This window comes from Harpia harpyja, chromosome 16 (assembly GCF_026419915.1).
Source record: "Harpia harpyja isolate bHarHar1 chromosome 16, bHarHar1 primary haplotype, whole genome shotgun sequence".
Classification (NCBI taxonomy): domain Eukaryota; kingdom Metazoa; phylum Chordata; class Aves; order Accipitriformes; family Accipitridae; genus Harpia; species Harpia harpyja.
The window spans coordinates 1,522,592-1,540,963 of NC_068955.1; the positions used below are offsets into that span (position 1 = coordinate 1,522,592).

Below are 18,372 nucleotides of genomic sequence, written 5' to 3' on the forward strand. Positions count from 1 at the left end.
GCAGCCACCATTACGCAGTCCCTTTTCAGAGCGCTGCCTTGCACTTTAAAGGACTTAAAACACCAAAGAGCCCAGACGGATTCAATCACCACGAAACGCTTCCAACTCTGTCGGATGGCAACTGCTCTTGGGGACAGACTCTTTATTGTTCATAACGCTCCTTGGAGTGCAAGAGGCTATAAACATCATAGAAGGGGGACAGACAGTTATATAACAGACAAGGAGGAGGGAGGAGAATTCCATTATCCTAACACAACACAGATGTCCGTTTTCCTTGCTAAGGAACTGAGTCACTAGTAGCTTTCTCCTCGGCGTGGCTTGTTGCACAACACTCCCCGGCGCGCTAAGCCAACTCCAGCTGCCCGTTCTTCAGGGCGCGGTTCGTGGTCCTGTTGAAAGTGTCAACCTCTGGCACAAATTTCTCGGCGGGGACCACGAGCTTTCTCCGGCTGTCCATGCACTTGTTGTCCAGCACCAGGGAACTGGCTTTGTAGCCAGTGTCTGTCTGAATGCGGTGAAGTTGTCTGTAAAGAGCGTCCAAGGCATGCCTGGGAACAAGCAGAGGTGAGAGGAGTTGGGTTCAAGCACTGCATTCACTTCCCAAGTTGGACAGGAAACACCCCGCTTTCCACTTTCTGGCAGCAGAAATATCTGTGCAGCATTTGCCTTTGTACAAAGAACGAATGCATCAGGTATCTCTCGGTGCACAGCGGCAGCAGCATCATTTGGGTCTGTGAACAGCAAGCCCTCGTGCTGCTCCTGGAGTGCAGCGCAAAGGTGTGCACCCTGGCAACCCACGCCAGCCCAGAGCAGCACTTGTATTTCTTCCTTTACTTTTCACCCATTTTCTTTTTTCTCTTTTAGAACTGTCTGTGCCCGGTTGAAGTCACAGTCAAGCAAAGATCATGGTAACCTCATTCACCCTCCCACCACGCAGACCTCTGGTGCCTTGCCTGCACCCTGCTGCCCACCTGTCCAGCTCCCCACCAAGCCCCAAAACTATTTCCACTCCTGAACAGACACGAGCTCCAAAATGCAGCTTCTGGAAGTGTGCCAGGTCCAGGGCTGCACAGAGCCATGTCCCTCACATGGGCAATGTTGAACCACTGCTCTGCCCCAGAGAGCAGGAGACTTACTGTGACTCTGCTAGCTTCTGTTTGAGCGCACGGATCGTTCCCTCCAGCTGGTGAACCTCGTCTGTTAGCCCGTACTGGACCTGCGAGGCAGGCAGGGAGAAGGTGACAGCAGTTAACAGGGCTGAAGCGTTGTTCTACAAAGGCTGCGGTTCTCTCGTTCCCCTTCTAGCCCAGCTATGACATTTATTTCCTTGCTTTGCTAGGTGACTGTAGGATCCACTGCTCAGCCCCTCTGTAGTTTTCTCCAAAATGCATCCATGTTTTCCGGACCCACGGCAGCCCCCATACCAGACAGTTCCCCCCAGTCCCTCCTGGCAGGGAGCGTGCTGGGCAAGGCTGGTACCTGATCCCGACAGAGCTCCATATTGGGCCGATACGTGCGGGTCTCCAGGCGGGTGTGTGCCACTTTCAGATCTTGCGTTTTCCTCCGAAGATCTTCCTCCAAGCGTCGGATGTCCTCCTCCATCTCAGCAATTTCCTCCAAGGACTAAGGATAAAGAGATGTATCATGACGGACAGGCAGGGATACAGACCAGAAAACAGCCCCCATGCATCCTCGGCTTTTACTGCGCTGGGAATGGATTTTAAACAAGGGCTGGTGGGCTTCTGAGTACTGAACCCCCTCTGCCATAGATCGGGCTTTTCACACGGTCCAGGCATGGTGCTGCTGGTGTTTTAGGGCCACAGCAGCTGAGACCAGGGGTGAAATGAAGAGGCCAAAACCTGGCACTGCTGCTGAGAAATGGCAGAGCAGCAACTGTGCTAGCAGAAAGAGATAGGATGTTGCAGGGATCATACATGCGCCACTTAACAGCTCTCATGTGGAAACCATGCTCAGGCCAAGTAGCCTTCCACATAACAAAGAGCCTTTTGGATTCAATTCCCACCCAAGGTTGTGGTCGATAACCAAAGAAGCAACATTTACATTCTGCTCCTGCCATTTCAGTTCATCATAGGCTCTTTCCAGGTCTCTAATCCTCTTGCGCAAGGCAAACTCTGTAGCTACACGCTGAGCCTCCAGCTCGTTGTTTGTCTGAAGAGAGAACAGGCTCCAGTCATACACTTCTGGAAGGTGTCTCCCTCCCAGCTGCTGCCTGTGAGGTTGGGACAAGCCTATGAGCAAAACCAGCTGGATTCTGGCAGCTGCGATGGACAGGTATGTGTCTTCCAGGTTGCTGAGACTGCTGCAAGCTCTGCAGCATAATCCAGCTCCTCCTTTAAACCAGGAGGGCAGCCGCTCTCAGAGAGGCCTGTGGGCCAATGCTGTCTTTTCAAAGACTCCCTTCCCCTGGCCGCAGTACGTGCCAGCCCATGCTCCCACACTGAATCCAGAACTTCTGCACGACCAATTCGCAGCCAAGGGACTGATTTACCTGTGCGATGGCAAGCACTGTTGCTTCTCGGAGCTCAGTCGAAGCTTTCATTTCTGCCTCAGCACGCTCCTTGTTGCGTTGGCTATTCTGTTCCCACTCATCAAGTGCAGTTGATCTGCGAACAAATCAGCAGTTATGAAAATAAGTTGAATGTTTGCAAGACAGTTCAAAAGGAACCACCTGCTGCAGGCCAAGAAGGCTTTGTGGAGTACAAAATGATTCAGGATTTCTGGAGGTCACATCCTGTCTGTTCTCCTCGCTGCACCAGCTGGAGATTGCTACCCCATGGCTCCTGCACTGAGCCCAACATCTGCTCAAACCGGGGACACAGCCAAACCATGCTATGAAATGCCAAGCAAGTGAAAATGTGCAGCAGCTCCCCCATAAGCTGTGCTAAAGGCCGATACCACGCTGCTTACTGTCACCTTTAGCCAAGCACAAGGGAGGCAGGGCGGCTAGCTTCTCTGGTTTTGTGGTGACAATTCACATAACTCCCAAAAGCCCGTGGCTTCACAACTCAAGAGCCACGATAAATCCCAGAAGCCAACTTCTGTTCTGAGCTCTCTCCAAAACTGCACCCATCGAGCCAGGGTATAGCATGGAAGGAAAAAGCATCCCCAGGGCTCTTTCAAGCACCAGCACAGATTTGGCCACACAAGGGCAGGCTTTTTCCTTACCCATCTGGGACTCGTGTTGGGTTGACCTTGAAGGAGATGTTGGGAGAGTTTACACTGAGGGATAAGCACACGCGATCTATTTCCAATGCTTCCATCTTGCACCGGTGGTCACAGCTCAGCTGCTGGCGAGCTTCCTGTAAGAGGCTGCAGAAAGCAGGGTTGGAGTCAGTGGTGAGCACGCGGAGGGGAGAAGCAGCTCACCACTTCCAAAGCTTTCATCGCCACCTCAGTCATCTTTTTAAAATGAGTGATGAGCTCCTGCCCTCCCAGTGAACGGGGCCCAACTTGATAAAGCAGCACACCTGCTTTACTGCCTGCCTGGCTCCCCCGTGCCCTGTTCTGGCATCACACCAGTGAACTGAGCTGCCTGCCCTCCTGCAGCGGGGCAGTGATCCACAAGGGATTAGGGCCTGGGAGCTTTAACCACTCCCGGTCACTCATTCGTGAACCAAGGCAGGTGGCACAAGGTATCTGCCCGGGCCAAAATTTTCTGCGGATGCTTATGAAGTCTCACTTGACATGCTCTCCCCTACAAACCCCCAAGCCCATAGACCTTGACAACAATCATCAGCGTGGCATTAGAAGCACATTAAACTGCTGGGGCCAAGCAAGGAGGGCAGAGTCCAGTCAAAAGCTGCGTCATTCGCCTCACCAGAGCTGTTCGAAGGCTTCGTTCACTCTCTGCTGCAGCTGTCTCTTGGCTTTGTCTATCACCTTCACCTCCTTGTGCAGCTCCTCCTCCACAGGGTCCCTCACCACATCAATGGCGCGGCGGCTCTCACGGAGCGTCAGGCACTCGATGGACACATCCAAGGGCAAGTTCTTTGCCTGGAGGGCACGTTCTGCTGCTTCCTTCACCTGGAAGAAGCAGCCAGCTGAGTGTGTGTGGGGTCTCCTTCAGGGATGGGAGGAAGAAAGGAAGGGGAAACCACGGATACCCTTCTCAAGAGGGCCTCGCACTGCCTGTCTTTGCAGTTCTGAAACCTTTTAGCAAGTCTGGAATGAGAATTGCGAGAGCCAAATGCATTAGTCCTCTACATCTGCTATTTGCACTGGGAATCACACCTTGTTGGGGGCTAATGACTCCAGGAGCAGCAGCCTCTGGGTTTAGAACTAAAAGAATCAGAGGGATGTCCCACTGCTATTCTCTATTTAAAATCAAACATTTTTGATGGTGTTAACATATTTCTCGTTATCCTTCAGAGCTTTAAAAAAACCAAACAAATAAAACAACAAAACACACCCAAACACGAGCATGCAACACACAGCTCCATAAAATGGCTTGGCTCAGCCAAGACCACAGTGGTTTCCTTTCTAGGAAGTCATTTCATCAGGTATGGATCTCAGTATACCTGTGATAAGCCCCCCTTGAACTCCATATGGGCTTGCCCATTTCAGAAGACAAGCCTCAATTATTTAACATCCCATGTTGAGAGCGTAAGTTGATTTCCAGCCATCTGTCTTCCCAACATACTTTGGCTAAGGCATCGATTTCCGCATCTATGTCTGCAAGGCATTTGTCCAGGGTCTCTTTCCATCTGTTCACGCTGCTGATACGTTCAGCCAGGCGGGTTTGGTTGTCGTGCTCATCCCATTTCGTCTGGAATTAGAGGAGAAACGCCATTACTTTTTTTTAAATTGCAATTGTGAATCTTGCTGAAGCCTTTCCCTGTTTTCAGGATTGACTAACCCCTCAGAGGAGTACATCACATTGCCATTTCGTCTAATAGTCATCTACACAAATGGAGAGCACAGAAAACAATTCAAGTTGCAACAGACACAAGAATCACACCCAGGGATTTCATGACAGTACGCATGCATCATCGCACATGGGTTTAGAGGAAGTAAATGTACATACTTAGCAGGTTCTGTAGAGGTAAAGCCTTTTCCTATTCTCTTGTGCGTACAGCCAGATCTAGACACTCTCCCATACTCCTCAGCCCGCTATTCTGACAAACCCGGGAGCAGCCAAGCTGCCAGAAGGCCCACCTGGTTGTTGGTTTCGTTGCGGAGAGCTCGGGCTTCCTGCCGGACTTGGTGGGAAGCAGAACGCTGGCGTTCAGCGTCAGCTGAGATGAGATGGGAGTTGGTGTGCCAGTCCGGCAAGGTGAACCGGTGTCCTGGCTTTACACTCAGTGTGGTCATCTCGCTAAACAGGTGACTAAAAGGGAGCGGAAGATTTTTGTGTTTATTCATGGAAATACACTAGAAACGGAGATGCATCTCCAAACCGGAAAGCTCTTCAAGACAAAAGCAGCAGCAAGCTCTAACCTGGCATCTCACCTAGTGCAGGCACACATGTCGGCGCAGCCAGGGAAGGGCAGGCGATCGGAGCCACCCTCTGCCCCTGGGCCAGGAGGAAAACCCTGTCCGCCTGTCTCTCCCCAGAGAACGGTGCTGTTTGCAGAGAGACAAGGAGCCGCTCACAGCACCATCTCCCATGTGGTATTTATCGAGCTTGGACAAAACAGCTGATTACATTACTGACTCTGCTTTTGTTACGGCTGCACAGGCTCAGCCCGGGGTTGCCATCCCAGGGGACTTGAAGGCTTTGCTGGAACAGTACAGTTTGCAGCCATCTTCCTTGCTACCCAGGCACATCCCCGCAAAACCGGCAGGAACCGCGGAGACCGCTCAACAGGACCAGAGCAGCTCCTGAGCAGACCGCGGCTCCCCAAAACCCCCCAGTCAGGCGGAGTTCTGGGGCAGACAGACCAGGTACCCCCCACGCCGGCCCCCCAGTCCTCTCGGGCGCAGGCAGTCGGGGACAGAGCTCCTCGAGCACAGCCGCCTGCCCCAAAGGCCGCTGGGGAGGAGAAGCCGGGGAACTCCTCGAGGGAAGGCAAGGCCGGACTTGGGGCTGCAGAGCCACGGAGAATGCCCGACCCCCCCGGTGGAAAGGGAACGGGGGACACGCTCACAGGGCAGGGGCTCAGCCCTGGCCGGGTGCAGGCAGCCCCGAGCCGGGTGTCCCAGCTCCTCCGGGCCAGGGCCCTGCTGCTCCCTCGGGGCACAGACCCTCCCCGACCGGGTCCCGCTCCCGCTCCCGGTCCCGGTTCCCTCACCGCCTCGGGGCCGTTCCCACCGCCGGGCCGGTTGCCACGCACGCGCGGGCCCGTTGCGAGGCGGCGGGGGGGGGCGGGGCTCTCCCCCCCCCGCACACCCCCCCCCCCGTGGACACCCCCACGGGTGGGTGACCGAGCCGGCGGGGCCGCAGCGGGGCGGCTTGTCTCCTTATCGCAATTCGGAGGGGAGGGGAGAGCGCAGGCTGGCGCAGAGGGACTAAAAATCTCAAAAAAAAAAAAAAAAAAAAAAAAAGGAATAAAGCCAAGCAAAGGGAAAAGGCCGAAATCGTTCCCTGGCAAAGGTGCAGGAGCCCTCCCTGCCTGGTACCTCCCTCCCCAGGTGCCACCACGGCTCAGATCAACACCTCCGTCTCCATCCACTCTTGCGGACGTGGCTTTGGGACCAAGTTAAAATGATGCAAGCATTAAAAAAAAAAAAAAAAACAAAAAAACCACATATGCATTTCAAAAAAATTTATTTTTCAAATGAATACGGTTCGTTTACAATACATCCAGCTTGATGGTATCTAAAGCCAGTAGAGATCTGATGACTGTTGTGTGTACTATACACAGTCGTACAGAGGTTACAGATGCCTACAAGAGGGAAGGAACAGTGAAAGAAGTTGACATTTTACTGTGCTGGAAAGAAAGCAACTCTTGCAACAGGTAGAAAATTTTGGCAAGAACAATTTGTCTGGAAAGGGAGAACGGGCAGAGACACCGCTTCTGCTTAGCAAGTACATCTCAAAACACACCGACACATGGTTTCCCTCCCACCCCACATGGTTGCAGCCCACATCCGCAATACAAATAGGCACACATGGTCAAGATGGTTAAGTAAAAATAAAGGCTTTTACCAGTTTGTTTGCCATCCATCTACAATCTATTTGTGCAACGTCTCAAGTCACAGCTCTATTCTTGAAACAATTCCCTTTTGCTTTGAAAACCCCCAGTACCTTCACGGTGGGAACACATTCAAGTTCCTGCTCAAGCAATGGTAACACCAAAACGAGAGGGGAGCAGTTACCAGCATAAGAGAAAGAGCAAGACATACACATGGAAGGGAATCTCAATCCACCGGACTGGTTTATTAGAATTTTATTCTGAAAAGAAATCCCAAACAGCACAATTTTTTTTTTTTTTTAAATTTAAACATATGGTATTAAATACGCAAAATTTGTATGTGCGACATTGCTTCCAGCGGTCTCCTAAACAAATACAGCTCGGATCACTAGCAATGTTTATGGCACACGCTATGCCACCTGAGCCACTTTCTCCTGAAGATACTTTAACACCCATATTGGCTCATAACCAAATGCTACCAATTACCGTAAAAGCTTTAAAGTAATAACCGGCTGATAGACAATGTTCTTATCTATGATCAGACACCTCCAGGCCACGTAAACAGCCTAGTTTTTCCCCACGACAAGCAACAACACTATTTATCAACCAACAGGTGACCTGGGGAAGCTTAACTGCTTAGACCAAGGGAAGAAACAAGAACATAACAGACAGGAGGATCTGTACCCTGTGAGCCCAAAGTGCGTCACCTAACCTGTGAAACGCAGGACCTGTACACCAGTGTTGCTGGTCATGGCAGTAGGGGCTGGGCAACGAGCCTGTAAAAATCAATGTTTGAGATCAAAACCTCGTTCTGCCAACTCTATTGCTGTGCTGAGGTTAGCTTTTCAAAACTGCCTGCAAAACAGATACAAAATGCAACATTCTAGAAGCAGGTTTTTCCTACAGGAAAACACAATTAAGTTGTCTCAAGGCTAGATTCAACACTGAAAACTGCAGAAATGAGAACATTTTGCTGAAGAATAGAAATCCAAGTCCAAAGAAAACTAAAAACTATAGCCACAGGAGGAAAGCGATGTACAAAACCGAGTACCCAAAAGAAGCCATTCTTCACTGCAAAGTTGCCAGAAGTCAGAAGACAAACTTCATCTCTAGCAGTCTTCCTCTCACTGAGTTTTTTTGGCATTCAATTTTCCTCACCAGTTAAAGAGCACTACTCAAGTTTCCACTTTGCTGGCACACCATCAGGTTCAAAAACTTCAAAAGGTCCTTTAAATCTAGCATTGCTCCAGCGGGTATTACTTTGCTATTATGTCTGAGTGAACACTAACCGGCAAGACATGGATTTTCTATCAAAGAAACTGGTTTTGAATATATTCAAGAGATTTGCAAGTGTAAGCATAATGAAAGTTTATTAGTAACTATTTTAATAGCTAATTTTTGCACAGCTGTACTTAAGTGGGTTGTGGACCTGTGATTTATGGGCTAGCATAGCCCTAAACTCAACATATAGTCACATTTTTCTGTGTTGCTAGATAGTATTACAGTAGGTATTAATTTTCCAACTGCCAAATGTGTTTGAAAGACCTATATAATTCTCTGCAATGAAAAAAAACCCTTTCATTTAAATAAACTTGCCCTCTGACAGTCTGTTTTACAACAAATGGATTACCTTAAAAGAAAGCAACAGGTAAACATCATGGGACTAATCCCAATGGCCTTCCTCGGGCAGAGCTGCGATGAGAAGTAAAGAGCACAGGCTCACGTCCGAGACGGACTCCAAACAGAACCGTATGAATTGCAGATGCAAACTTGCAAGAAGGTGTACAGGTTTGTATCAAGAAGTTAGCACTTCCAGAACATGGTTCATCCTCAGAACAGCTAATAGCTAGCTCTCGTAAGGCGATGTGAATCATTATGAACATTTTCTAGATAGGGTGAAAAATGAGGCAGAATCGTTTACCCGAGGTCAGAGAGGGAACCCATTTCAGAGCCAGCGTTGATACCAGAGTTCCTGGCTGGATAACTCATCAATATCTCAAAACCATACAAAATATAACCTATTTGAAAAGCTCTTCCATTTTGGTCTGAAAATCTGCCTTTTTAGCAGCTTTAAGCCCAAAGTAGCATCTAAGGATACAGGTGCCTACTTCTGCACAGCACACAGTCTACAACAGCCTTCCCTCTACTAGTACCTCGATACCAGAGGATGGGGGAATCTTTTCTCCCCTCGTACCACTTTGCTAACTCTTTCCATACCCAAGAGACCATACGATTTTCTACGCAGACATCACTACCCTCAGCTGCTGGCAAACTGGTTCTTGAAGAATTATCTGTGATGTTTAATCCTCACCTCCACGTTCCCACTTAATCAGACCTCTGCACTGCTCCCTGACATTTCACTAGACAACATTCTTCATGTCCTTACAGCCACCAAACGGGGGTGGGGGGAAGAAGCAATGGAGTGTATGGAAAGCTGTAGGAGCACAGTAAAGAGTGAAGACATTACTGGACAGGCAACATTCAAATAAAGGCAGAATTAATGATTCTCATTAGATAGAGAAACATATCAAGGTTAAATTTTATTTTAAAAATTGCAAGTCTACCAGGAATTATGTTTATCTGATGACATTACTTTCCAGAAACCACTTATTTTAAAAGCTTCTCCTCTCTGGGTAGTTCTAATTCACAAATAATTCAGGGCTCACTTCGATTAAGTAATTCAACGCAAAACCAACTCCATTCTGACCAAGGACTTCAAGCTTTAAAAACAGTTCAAGAAAAATACTAACCATCCTACCAATGCAAAAGCAAGTTTTTCCACCTCTGTTCTTGATCAGAAAAAGGCACATGCTTGCTCTCAGCGAGTTCAAGTCTGACACAAACCGTTCAGGACACCTAAGCTAATGTTTGATGTTCCCATCAATCTCCCTGAAGGGCTTGAGCTGACCACAGCTTACCTGACATCCACCCAACTCCTACCCAGTCGTTTATTTCTACAGGCAGTTGCTTTCGTCACCATCGCACTACCACCGCCCCCCACACCCACAGCTGATTCACCTTCCACACGGCTACAGCATCCTCAACACAGCTAACGCTATATAGGCAGCGGAGGGAGAGTGATCCTGCGTAAGGGAACAGGGAGGTAGGTAAGAGCTGAGAAAGAGCAGAGCAACTGTAGTGCTACAGCAAAATAAACTCTACAACTGCCTGCTGCTGTTTTTCTTGGTAGCCAGGCACACTTCAGTGTGAACTGCGTGAAAACTGCAACCAGAAATCTATCAGAGCATCTATGTTTTATGGAGGGGTCAGATATTGCTCACAAAACCCCTTGGCTCCGTTGTTTCTAATAGCACCGATCTACTGGAACTTTATCTGTTTCGACCAAGTAAGGTAGCTTCAATGTTTAGATACAAAACACAGTTTGATTTAACTATACAGCTGTTACAGGCACTGCCACCCACCTGCTTCTCAGCACAGTCCTTTTAGGAGGTGAACAGGCACTCTTAAAAAATACGGGAAAATGCTTTTCCCCTCGTATTAGTTTTTGAAGTAGTCATGTGGGGTCTTTTAGGGTAAACTGTGGATGCAAATATACAGGTTCACAAGGCTCTAGCAGCATGAGTTTTTTTTCAGTATATTCAGTTTTTTCAATATGAAGACAAGTTTCCTCCTTGCATTTTTTAGAGCTTTCTGTTGGCTTACTAGCACAGTCACCACTACCACTTCTCCTCTTCATAAAACATATAGCTGAGTCAGTTCAGTTTTAGGATTAATCCCAGCACGATTTACTATGAGTAGCATCAATTACAGCAAATCCTCAGTCTCAAACTTTGCCAGGAAGGAGGATGAATTAAAACTATCCATGTGCACTAGGTTATTGGTTTTTTTGGTATTGTTTGTTGTTTGGTTTTTTTGTTTGTTTGTTTTGTTTTTTGTTTTTTTGTTTTTTTTTTTAAATTTGAAGTATTTTAGTAGTGTCTACATCTTCAGCGGTTTGTTAGCTTGTATTTAAATTGGATACTTTAAAACATCATGCACCCTCCAATGAATGCAACAGAAACATACAAAACATTTCTACTGTAATTAAACCCATGTGTGCTACAGTTCATCATCACCAAGGCAAGACTTCTAGGAAGAAATCTGTGCCCAACAGAAACCTGCATCGTCAGATGCAAGTCCATTTCATTTCTTTTGATAGAAAGAAGAGGCAGCAACTTCCTTCTAAATCTCAACAGCTTCAGTATTAGCTAAATGTAGATAGAAAATAAACTGGTTGATAGGCAAGGGAAGAGATGGAGAGTATTGCTGCAAACAAGCTGATGGTGCAAGATTTTTGGCCCGTTTTAGTCTAAAAGATAAAAATGCCTACTACTAAAAGGGATAGAAGACACAGTTTTGGCTCAGAATTTAGACTGAAAAAATGCTTTCTAAATCCTAGCCTAACAACATTAAGAAATTTGGAATATAAAATAATTTATCATCATTGCAAGCTTAAATACCAACAAAGTGGCATTGGGTGCTGTAATAAGACAAGAAAGTTGATAACAAACTACAAGAAACATCAGTTCATTTCTCTAAGTTGAATCAGAAGAAATCTACACAGCAAAAAGGTACTTGATTCATAGTCTCTGTGGGTAGCACAAGCGGGAGTGCTATATTGCGCATTCATCTGACAGCATCCCTTTCAACAAAGAGGTGTGGGCAACTCCAAACAAGGGTCACTGCCCCACGCTGGGACTGTGCACCCTAAATATTTCGTTGATCGTGTCCAAATTAATAGATGTCAAAAAGCTCTGCTTATTCCTAGAAAAAGTCCGGACACGAACATATTACTGCAAAGATACCACTTGCAATTAAAGTGGGAGTTTTGCGCTTAAGCTCCTGATACTCAAGAATATCCTGGCTGACATCAAGTTATTCTACATCTTAAATGCCCAATACAGTATGAACAGTAATAAAACGAACACAAAGTAATTTTAGTTTTAAAGAAATAAGGTACCAATTAAAGTAGTCTGTCTATCAAGCTGTTTCATTCAGTCTCCTCTCAAACATGACTAGTTAAGCTGACTTTGGAGAAGAAAAACAGAACATTCAGAAACTTCTCCCACCTAAAAATAAGCGTCAAAAGCAACATATGGACCAGACACACAGACCTATGAGCTGCACACAGATTACCAATAAATATATGGAAACACCACAATAAAGGACAAGGTTCATCATAAAAGAAAAAAGTCTGATAACTGCTATTAAGACCATTACAAAAATGAAAGTTAAGTGTATTTTTTGCAGGCATGTGCAAGCACATTACAGTGTAATCAAAGCAGAACTTTGCTATTATTATTACTTTATGCAGCATTACAAGGTTACTGAGGTGCAGTGTTTAATAGTCTAGTCTACAGCTTTTCCTGACCGGAGGAATGCTCACCAAACTCACTATGGACCCACACCCTCTTCAACCATCTGAGTGGGGCAGCATTGCCCACTCCACCAAGCTGCTCCCCATCCAGAGTATCAAAACTCCCAGCTAGGAATTACAAGTCCCACTGATACATGTACATCACTCCTTTAAACACATAAGCCACGTGAGGTCTGCTCACAGCAGGACTGACCATCTCGTAAGTCTTCCGACAGCTTTCAGTTTGTCTACTTCATCTTTGGGAGCCTGCTACATCTAAGAGACAACATCCTTCAATAGCTATGGATTCCCTTTCAGCACTAACTACATCGCCCCAAGAATCCCATGCTGTCGCTTCTACACCCCCCCACCCCCACCCCCCCACCCCCTCAATGTGAAGAGGTAAATTGCATTGACTAAATCAAAACCAATTCTAGCCTGCCAGCTGAATTTGGTGATCGCTCCTCAATGCCTCTCCCTCCGAATGAAAACACCTTCCTGGTTATTCTTGGTCCTGACTCAGAGAAGCTGATGCTTGAAAGTACCTGAAAGATACCATCAAACACTTGGCATTTTCAATAATTTATCTTAAATTTTCAGCCATGTACAACTGGAAAATAAAAATCTACAGCACCATCTTCTAAAAAGGCACTTTCTGAGGACTGTCTTGCTTAAAAAAAATAAAATCACTCCAAGTTTTAAACAGTGGAACTGATTTGTTTTAAAAGGACCCTATGTTAACTACCCGTGTTAGGTGAGGGGGTACCTCAGACAAGATTTGAAAAGGCCAGGGTACGTGGGATGGAAAGTGGATGGAGTCTCTCCATCAACACCCTTGTTTCTGTAAAACTGATGCTTCGGTATTTTCCTTCGCAAGCCTCTCCCTTGCAATTCCTTCCCCTCCATATGCACCTTTGCCTACTCAGGGACAACAATTTGGTTTTGTTTTAGTGTTATAGGGATCGGGATTCTTGAGACTCTGCTAGGGAGGTAAAATGTAGCATCCTGTACCCATCTCGTTCATACCTCAACTACAGAAAGTACAAAATCTTCTACTAGCAGAAAGCATCAATTAGCTCAAGCTCTAACCATTATCTTTTCAGGTTTACAAAAAAACCGATGAGTGAACTGGCTAAAGTGAGGTTTTATTTAAACATGTGCCGAAACAAAAATGATATCCTAACACCCAGTATCAATCTAAAGTACCATCTTTGGGTAGAAAAGACAGACAGCAATCTTTCCCTTTGACATCCCTACGCATTTTTTCACTAGATGCAATCAACCTGCCAGTAGCAGCCACAAAACTCCACAGCACTGAAAGGGACAGAGTATCTGCCTGGCGTGACCAGAGACTAAGATGGCCGTTTAGAAATAACGATCTCCAAAAACTGAATTTAGTTTCAATGTACATAATCTGAGCTTTTGATTCCTTGGTTATAAAAGTGCTTTGAGTAAGGTTCTAAACCCTCAGTTCACAAAACGGGGAAAATACCAAAAGAGGACAAGATATGAAGAAAGTATTAAAAAAAGGCCTCAAGCTTTTTTAAGTATAGGCTGAGCTTGGAATTTCACCAGAGCGGACTTCAAGACTAGTAGAAAACTAGTATTCGTAGCTGGAATTTGTACAGAAGATGACTATCTGGTATCTTATGTTGAGCATTTTATAGGACAAAAATTTGTACATGAAGAAGTGAAAACAGTTTAGGACCAATAGCATCTTGAAATAATTTGACTGACAACTTCCAGAAACCCATTTTACTCCTGAAAACCATTTCTGTGGCCAAACAAACTTCCAAAAGGATGCCAGAATGAACCCTATAAAAATAACTTTTGGATGCGTTTAACCAGATTACACACTGAACAGTAACACAGCGATCCTGAGTAAAATGGCCACAGCTGAAGTGCCCTACAAAGGAAAAAAGCTACTTACAGTGGAGTCAGTCATTCTGTTAGCAGATGTTGCGAGCTGAACACCTCAACTACAAAACGCTCTACTTCTCTCCAAATCTGGATCTACTAGTCACCAGATCGCAGGTTTCGGCAAGGCTTTCTGCTAGAAAAAAGTTACGAGAAGCACTGCCGCCAGCCCCGGGGAGCGGTTCCCGCTGTTGGCACAGCACCAGTGCTGCAGCTGCAGGTCTGTACGGCCGATACCCTAAGGCTGCTCCTTCCCCAGTCCAGCCCGGGGGCCCTTGTGCGTGCTCCCACCACGGAAGCAATTAGTGGCACTTGTTAAGTACAAGTGAGGTCTCGGTGCAGTCAAACTGGTACAGTGTCTTAGGAGACGGGAACCGTTTTTCTAGATAGGCATAAAAACGAGGCCAGTATGTCTGCAAAGTAGAACTGTCAGCCTTTGCCCATGTCCCTCTTTGGACTATATACAGACAGCTCCCAGCAAGAGAGGGGGATCTGGTATGCCACTCAAGATTTCCCCAAACAGCACATAAAATTTGAGATTTTTTTTTCTTTTTAAAGGAGAGCAGGTACAAAAATAAAAGAAATCCATATACTCTGAAAATATACTGGAAACTGCCACCACAGATGAGGTACCGTTTATCCCGACCCCCCACCCCCAAACTGCAAACATCAAAATATATATGTTTTTAAACAAAGGAGGAATATCTGGCTATTTAATCTCAGTTAAAATGACAGCACCCTTTGTTACACTTGATATTTCACACCATTAATTCTCTTTTGAAAAAAACAAGATATCTAACTAACCTTGATTCCTTGCTTATCTCCTCATTCCTTAGTGCAGTAATTGTCCATCTCCATTTAAATAAATATAGCAGCTACAGCATCATAAATGTGTGGCCCTCACAACGCCAGTAACTTGATATCGTAATACAAATAAGTATCGGCACTTTACGTAGATATTTGCAAAACCAAGAATAGAGATTAAAACGTCCAAATACTCTTCACATGAAAACCAGGTAAAATGCTAGCTCGACAAGTAATTTAAGTCACTTTCCCAATGAAGTTTCTTTTAGTTGGTTTTTTTTTTTTGTGAAAGTAGCAAGCAAAAAAGCTTCCCAAATCATAGTCACTGAGCGCAGGCAGGATGAGAAGCATACAGTGTCTTTGAAAGGAGCATTAGAAGACTTTTTAAAAAGGAATTTTCATCGAAATGCCAGAAATCCACAAGTCTTTGTAAAATAGTTTTTTTTTAAAAAAATTCTCTGTTTTAAAACAATTTTCTGTAAAAAGCCTAACCTGAACCTTTTATAAACAGAACTGCTAGCTAGAATGCTTCGAAGAGAAAACTGTCAGGTCACAGATGAAGAAAAACATTTGAGAGACTTATTCGGAAACCATCTTGCTCAAATTATTTTGTTACACCGACCTCCCTGCAGCAGGTTTATCTGAAGGCGCTGAAAGGTAAGTGCATTAAGAAGTCAAAGAGCGTGGCTGGGCCAGTCCCGGCGCTGCGGGTGCAGCTGGCGAAGGCGTGCGGCTCCCAGGACCCCAGAGACTCTCAGACACGTCAGGGTCTGCCGAGTCTCCCTCGATCACCCTCCCACCTCCTCGCCGGGGACCCCCAAGCCACTAGCCAACTGCCCACCGTCACGACTATTTCCAGTGCAATTTTAACTTTGCAAAGTTAGTCTTTTTACATTATCTTCCTTGATATTGGGAGATAAAATATGTATATACACTAACGGTTTAGTAAAGCTCTTTGAGACAGTGTTGTGAACAGCACTACATACATTTCAATACAATATACAAATGCACAAAATACAGTACTTTGTTTTCTGGCAGAAAAAATGGGGGAGACTCACGTCTGTTGAAGCAAAACGGGCTCAGATTTTAGGCTCAAAATACAGTATATTGGCAAACAGCGGATTTCATGAGAATGACAGGAGATAAGCTACTTGTATCAACCCACTGGTTTTCATGTGGAGAGCAGGTGGAGTTCAGAAGGGCTGGGATAACAGCAATGCCCATACAAACGATCTGCAGTATATATACTATGAACCAGTGCAAATAAAAACAGTCAAAAATGCAGTTCACGAGTTTACAAAGTGCAAAACTCCCCAGTCCCCTCATTGAATAAAAGCTCGTCTCTGACATCTTAAATATTGTCTTACCTTTAAAGTGGAATGAAAGAGTCCCATTAATTTGTTTCACATTTCAGTGATTTAACGTGTTAGAACTATCCCAGCCCTCTTTATTTGCAAAGTGAAATGAAGTTACCAATAACTTAATTTTAAAAGGAAAGTCATTATCAAAGAGGAAAAAAGCCTAAAAACTTTTAATTCCAGACATTTTACTGATGTCAAATAGATTTAACTAAGCATGTAAAAACTTAGATCTTAATAAAAAACCCCTTCCATTTAATTCAAATATCCTCCACATTTCAAAGCCAAAAATACGGCCAATTCCTTTGTTAAATCAAAACACTGCAGTGACAAGTAAAGCTTGCAGAATTCTAGAAGCATTTTTGCTATTTTTTGATTTAAAAAAGGAAAATTCAAGATTCCTTCTGACTATAAAACTTTCCTTTCAAAATTAAGGCTTTTACTTTGTCCTTTTAAAATCATGGAGGTGTCCATTCTTCCACAGTTAGTGGTACAAACACTGCTTTAGTACAGCTCAATGGACACAGTTTTTCTTTAGAACGCTTATTGCACTAAAAGATAGCAAAACAAGTTGTCAGTTTTTAAAAAATAAACATGGTTACATTTCTAAAAAATAAAAGTTGATGTTGACCATATGTTCTGTAATAATTAAATTAAAGCATTATTATTACTCTAATAAATATAAAAGAAACAAAAGGAAGCTAAACTTCAAAAAACACATACATATGAAATCACATTAAGGTGTGAGAGGCAGCAAGTAAACTAGCATTTTTCTTTTTTCCAAAAAGACCTTAGCTCTAAAGTTTCAGTTCTGGTGTTTACTATATGTAATCCCATAAAACTTGGGACATCTGATCTCATGTGAAGCTTCAACATATTTGACTTGCCAGATAGAAAATAATTGAAACTTTTGGACTAGGTAAAACAGCAGCTTTAGTAAATTCACCAGGGAGCAAGAAGAGTTTGGATCACTACTGCCTGCACGTAATACCACTAGCTTCTTTGCTTTTAAAAAGGGAACTATTGGAGCTGAGAACTCCAAAGCTGTGAAGAAAGACACAAAGGCAGCAGTTGGCTAAATTATGTTCAAATTATTGGATTAGTGTGCAAAACATCTTCCCCTTCCTCAATTTTTTCTAGCTAGTGCTGTACATTCAAATGTACTTGGATATGTTCACATTCGAATGCTTGATGGCAATATTGAGAGAAAGATTCCTCAATGCAGTGGGGTAAAAAACTTAAAAAAAAATTTTTTTTTTGCACACTTCCCTCCCCAAACAATCATTGTGATTGTTCCTATAAAGGTGGTTTGCTTTTTTTTTTGAAATTACACCATCAATTTTTTAACTTTTTTTTTTTTGCAAAGATAGTTGTGCTGCCGAGCAACTTGAGGTAAAGGCATAAGAGGGTTAAACTATGAGAAATTAAAAAAAAAAAAAAAAGATGGCGGTGCTTCTGCGCCAAAAAAGCGGTTGGCTGGTTTCGTATTGCATAATAGTGCTGTGTTCCTCGATGAAGTAAACAATCTTCCTTGTGTCAATTTAAGGGTTAGCCTCTCGCCCCTGCACAGTGTCAACTTCAGCATGATCGGAGGCACACCCCATAAACCAACCCCACTGAAAACATACATTGTATGTGGCTTAATTTTTCAGTTCTTCCTTTCAGTGAGTATGCTCCCATTTTATTGACTTAAGCGAAGTACATCGTGCGTAAGGTGTCTTGGTGAATTTGTACAGCCTTCGCGAGGGCCTGTGGATCTCTCCCATTGCTTTGTCCTGAAACATGGCTTCCTTCAGCACTGCAAGAAAACAAGACGACGACAAGCAGGGCTGTAAATCATATT

General features: G+C 44.9%; 2 protein-coding genes across 9 annotated transcripts in view; both read right to left on the reverse strand.

Annotated features, from left to right (window-relative positions):
- Positions 1-106: 106 nt before the first annotated feature.
- TEKT2 (tektin 2) lies at positions 107-6,301 on the reverse strand. 6 transcript variants are annotated; one of them, XM_052811897.1, is made up of 10 exons: positions 6,252-6,301; positions 5,176-5,347; positions 4,661-4,786; positions 3,839-4,044; positions 3,187-3,330; positions 2,510-2,624; positions 2,062-2,169; positions 1,480-1,623; positions 1,137-1,216; positions 107-548 (listed from the first exon to the last, which is right to left on the reverse strand). In XM_052811897.1, the coding sequence occupies exons 2-10, from the start codon at positions 5,329-5,331 to the stop codon at positions 344-346; spliced, it is 1,284 nt and encodes a 427-aa protein (XP_052667857.1). In that variant the 5' UTR covers positions 5,332-5,347; positions 6,252-6,301; the 3' UTR covers positions 107-343. The 6 variants fall into 6 exon arrangements, with proteins under 6 accessions (XP_052667857.1, XP_052667855.1, XP_052667856.1 ...); XM_052811895.1 differs by lacking the exon at positions 6,252-6,301 and adding an exon at positions 5,470-5,858; XM_052811896.1 differs by lacking the exon at positions 6,252-6,301 and adding an exon at positions 5,458-5,858.
- Positions 6,302-6,710: 409 nt separating this feature from the next.
- Positions 6,711-18,372, reverse strand: part of AGO3 (argonaute RISC catalytic component 3) — a 42,935-nt gene continuing 31,273 nt past the window's right edge. For all 3 annotated transcript variants that reach the window (XM_052810531.1, XM_052810532.1, XM_052810533.1), the window contains one exon: positions 6,711-18,327. In XM_052810531.1, coding sequence (XP_052666491.1) covers positions 18,219-18,327 — 109 coding nt within the window. In that variant the 3' untranslated portion in view covers positions 6,711-18,218. The remainder of the gene's footprint in view (positions 18,328-18,372) is intronic.